The following is a 4,867-nucleotide window of genomic DNA, read 5'->3' as shown; positions in this document are numbered from 1 at the left end:
GGATTTAAACTTCTTCTTCCATTAAAACCAAAGCACAGAGGTGCAGGATTACATTCACAGATTCTGCAAACCGAGTTAGACTCTAACTATAAAAACCAACTAACACGCACAAGCAAAAGAAACATCCATGAAATTTCTTTATATTCACATCTAAAGAAAACACACAGTTAACAAGATTAACCAAAAACAACCCATAATTATCTCTAGACATCTCTAATTAAGCAGCAGCAGTCTTCTTAGCCCTCTTGGCAGCAGGAGATTTGATTGATTTAGGCTGTTTAGCTTTCACAGGAGTAGTTCTCTTGGCCTTCTTCGCAGGAACAACTTTCTTAGCAGGACGACCAGCTTTCTTCGTAGGAGTAGCAGCAACTTTCTTTGCAGGAGCAGTAGTCTTCCTCTGTAGTGCAACCGTTTCAGATTTCTTCACAGTAGTTTCCGATTTGGGAACGGCAGCAGCAGCAGTAGACTTAGCAGGCTTTGATGTTGTTGTTGGTTTCTTCCTCTTCTTGGTCTTCTCATCAACAGCAGCAACAGATTTCACAGTTTTAGTTTTAGGAACAGCTTTTTTCTCCTTCTTAGATGCATCAGAAAGCTTGAAAGAAGCTTTAACCTTGATCAATTTCTCATTAGCAACACAATTCTTCAATTGAACACCTAACATCTTCTTGTAATTTGCTGGTAATACATCTTTGTGTTTCTCTTCCATGTACTTAGCAATAGCATGAGGACTAGATCCACCTTTCTCATTCAATGCCAACAAAGCTTCCTTAATCATCTGCAGAATCAAAAATCAAACCCTAAATTAATAAAAATAAATCCCAATAAATGTAAACAATCAAAACAAAACACAACTGAAATTGAAATCGAAATCGAAATTGAATTCTAGGGTTTCATTAGATATTCACCTGAAAGTAAGGTGGGTGAGCAGGATGAGAAGCTTTATCAGATTTAGGCTTCTTCTCTTTAGGAACTTTTTCTTTCTTCTCTTTGGGAACCTTTTCTTTCTTCTCCTTGACTGATTTCTTCTCAACTGGTGCTGCTTGTTTCTCTACCTCCATGGTTTTATCATCAACCTTCTGAGACATATTGATTGAATTGAAAATTACTAGAAGATTTTTTTTTCTCTCTGGAAATCTCTGAGATGATATTGAAGATTCTTTACTCTGGTGAAGAATGGGGAAGTCGGTTAACTGGTATTTATAGGGAAATGAAAGTTTCTTTGAGAAATGGTAGATGTATTCTGATTGGCTGGTTTGAGCTCATGCGGATTACGATCCATTTGTTAAATAAACTATGACCGTCCATGCTGGAAGGAATCAGCATCGTTTGATTTAGGGGAATTGTTGGGCGATCTTATCTTTTGAATTACAACTGTGTACGCTCTTTTCTACTAAACAATGGGTTTGAGTTTTTGTGTTATTGTGTGCTTCCTTGGTGAGTTTGAAGTGATTTTTCTTTGTGGTTTCTTTGTATAAATCGATTTTTATTTTTTGAGATCGAAGAGAGGGAAGATTAGATTACAATGTGATCAAATTTGCATCAATATCGGTTCATTTTGTGTGCAATTTTTGTGTAAACAAAAAAGTGTTTTCTCTTGTGTTCTTTTTCTTATCATTGTTCTTTGTTTTGCCCCTAAATCCTAAGGTGTTGCCCGAGATGTCTTCGACATGAGACTTGTTAGAACGACTATGGGTGACTTAGTGGTGCTGATGGTTGTAGCTCGTGGGGGTCATCCATCAAATTAAGACGGTGCACAAAACATAAAAATAAAAAAACTAAGTTTGGAAACTGCATGGAATGCAGGGTGTAACTATTCCCGTCAGTCCATCTCCATGACTCCATGCAATTCAAATTAAGAACGGAGAAAATCAGACTTTGTAGAGGTGGAAAATCCTACTTCTACATCCAAAGAATCATAAACACATATATATTGAAGTAAACAAAAAAGAGATACTCAAGAACACAAGATATACGTGGTTCGGTATGATTACTTATATCCACGGGGTAAAGGGATGATCTTATTGCTTGACTCAAAGTTACAAGGGATGTATCTCGCTAGTTAACTCTCTACTCTCACTATAATGCTCTTAGTTTTTTCTCTTTTCTCACTGAATTGCCCTCCTTAACTTTTTACAAAGCTCTCTATTTATAGTCGCACCTGATGATACATCCAAGTTACAGTGTAAGTCTGGGTATATCTTGCTTGATGTTTTTCTTGGGCTATGAGTGATGTCCCTTCGGAGATGGTGAGCCGAGGTTAGTGAGGTCTTCTCTCGATGTTCTTCTGTACGATGTTGGTTATTTGTGAGTTGTGGTCGTACTCCCATAGAAAATTATAGAGCTCCTCACACCATTCTTCGTACTCCCCATCCAACTTCTTTTTCAGGTTGTTTGCTATTGTTTTGTTTGTGATATCGACCTGCTCATTACTTTGTGGGTAAATGGGCGTTGCCTTACTCTTTCGAATGTTATAGGTGTTGAATAGTAGGTCGATGTTCTTGTCTTGTAGTTGTTTCCCATTGTCCGAGACGATTGCTGCCGGCACGCCGAAACGACAGATGATGTTTTCCCAAATGTAACGAAACACATCCTTGTCCCGAATGTGCCTCAGTGGTGCAGCTTCTACCCACTTGGTGAAATAATCAGTAGCCACGATCAAATACTTTCTTTGTCCCGACCCGACATGCAATGGTCCCACGATATCGATCCCCCACTTGGTGAAGGTCCAAGGTATAATTACTGAGTTTAAGGTCACTGCAGGAGCGTGTATCTTCTTTCCAAACTTTTGGCACTCGTCGCAAATTAACGCCATATGTTTTGCGTCGTCGTTCATGTAGGGCCAAAAATATCCCATGGTCTTGGCTCGGGCTGCCAGACTTCGGCTCGAGCTGTGATTGCCCGCGGCGCCATAATGTAGCTCATTCAAGATCGAGTACCCTTCCTCTTTGCTTAGACACCTCAATAGCGGCCCCAGGTAGGATTTTCTATATAGGATACCGTCTCGTAATTCGTATGCTGTTGCTTTGCTTTTAATTTTGTTGATCTCGGGTCGTCCCTTGGGTAATTATCCCGTCTCCAAATACTGGTGGATGGGTTTTCGCCAATCGCCAGCTTCATATTTATTGGTCGTGGTTACAGCTACATATGCTTTAGTGTCCACTGTCTCAGGTACAGATGGCATCAATATTTTCATGACTCTGATGCCTTCGACACTCGAGTCTTTAACATTGAGGCGATGTATGCCAGTGCTTCCGAATGTAGATTATCTTTTCTGCAGATATGTCTGAACTTGATGTTTGGTATCTGGCCGATATAAAATTGGGCGAGCTCCCAATACTTCTGTAATACTGGTCATGTATAGCGTACTGCCCGTTGATCTGCCTAATGACTAACTGAGAGTCACTAGTTAATCTCACATCGTGGATCCCCATTTCTACTATTAGTCGCAAGGCATGTATTACGGCCTCGTATTCAGTGACATTGTTTGTCGCCTTAATTTCAAGCCTGAACGAGTGAACCATCTTCTTCCCCTTTGGAGTAGTGAAGACTAGCCCTAGGCCCAATCCGTCTTTGTTGGACGACCCTTCTACGAATACTTCCCACCGTGTCGGGCTATATGTTTCCAGTAGGTCGGATGGATCTTCTCGATCTTCTTCCATACCCGGGATATCTTCAATTTCCTCTTCATCGTCTAGAGGAAAATCCGCCAAGAAGTCGGCCACTGCTTGCGCTTTTACTGCTGTCCTCATCTCATAGAAGATATCAATTGTTTAATTTGAGCACTCCATTTAGAGATCCGTCCCGACCTTGCCGCACTATCAAGTACTGATTTTATAGAAGATTTTGTGAGCACTCGGATCTTGTGAGTTTGAAAATACGTCCGCAGCTTTTGTGTTTCAAATACTAGGGCGAGTATCAATTGTTCGATTCTGATGTAGTTCTTCTCCGTCGGGTTCATAGTCTTGCTTATGAAGTATATGGTTTTCTCCTCTACTCCGACATTTTTAACTAAAACCTCACTTATAGCATGACTAGTTGCCCCGAGGTATAGGGTAAGCACTTCATCGGCTAGGGTCTTTGTAATACATGCAGACTCGCGAGATGTTGCTTAATCTTTTGGAATGCTTCCTCACACTCCTCGCTCCATTTGAATTTTTCTCCTTTTCTTAGTGTCCCAAAGAAGTCTTTACATTTGTCCGACGACCGTGAAATGAGTCCTCCTAACGCTGCCAAGTTTCCGTTTAACCGTTGCATATCTTTTTATTGTTACCGGAGATGGCATTTCCAAGACAAACCTAATCTTATCGGGATCGGCTTCTATACCTTTATCAGTGATTATGTATCCCAGGAATTTACTCGATGTGACCCAAAAGGTGCACTTAGCCGGGTTCACTCGCATCTTATATTTTCTCATAGTTTGAAAGATTTCCTGAAGGTCATCAATGTGGTTGGATGCTACCTTGCTATTTACTAGCATATCGTCCACGTAGACTTCGATGGTGTTGTGAATTTTATCCTCAAAAATGTCCTCCACAAACCTTTGATAAGTGGCCCCAGCGTTTCTCAACCCGAATGGCATCTTAGTGTAACAATATAGCCCTCTGGGTGTGAAGAAATATGTATGTTCCTGATCTTCGGGAGCTAGAGGGATCTGATTGTATCCCGAGTACCCGTCCATCAGTGTTATCGCCTTGTATCCAACTATGGATTCTACTAGCTGGTCGATGTTGGGGAGAGGAAAACTGTCCTTTGGGCAAGCCTTATTCAAATCGCTGAAGTCGATGCAGATCCTGACTCCTCCATTCCTTTTAGGGACTATCATCATGTTATATATATCCATTGCAGGTATTGGGCCTTTCGAATGATT

The 4,867-nt window shown here is 40.8% G+C and overlaps 1 protein-coding gene across 1 annotated transcript; it reads right to left on the bottom strand.

The window, feature by feature from the left end:
- Positions 1-1,154, bottom strand: LOC113288799 (histone H1-like). Its single transcript, XM_026537922.1, has 2 exons — positions 906-1,154; positions 1-775 (listed from the first exon to the last, which is right to left on the bottom strand). The coding sequence occupies exons 1-2, from the start codon at positions 1,083-1,085 to the stop codon at positions 218-220; spliced, it is 738 nt and encodes a 245-aa protein (XP_026393707.1). The 5' UTR covers positions 1,086-1,154; the 3' UTR covers positions 1-217.
- Positions 1,155-4,867: the final 3,713 nt, after the last annotated feature.

This window comes from Papaver somniferum, chromosome 6, assembly GCF_003573695.1.
Source record: "Papaver somniferum cultivar HN1 chromosome 6, ASM357369v1, whole genome shotgun sequence".
NCBI classification, from domain to species: domain Eukaryota; kingdom Viridiplantae; phylum Streptophyta; class Magnoliopsida; order Ranunculales; family Papaveraceae; genus Papaver; species Papaver somniferum.
Note: the sequence above shows the minus strand (reverse complement) of the source record. Positions and strands in the feature narration are given on the sequence as shown.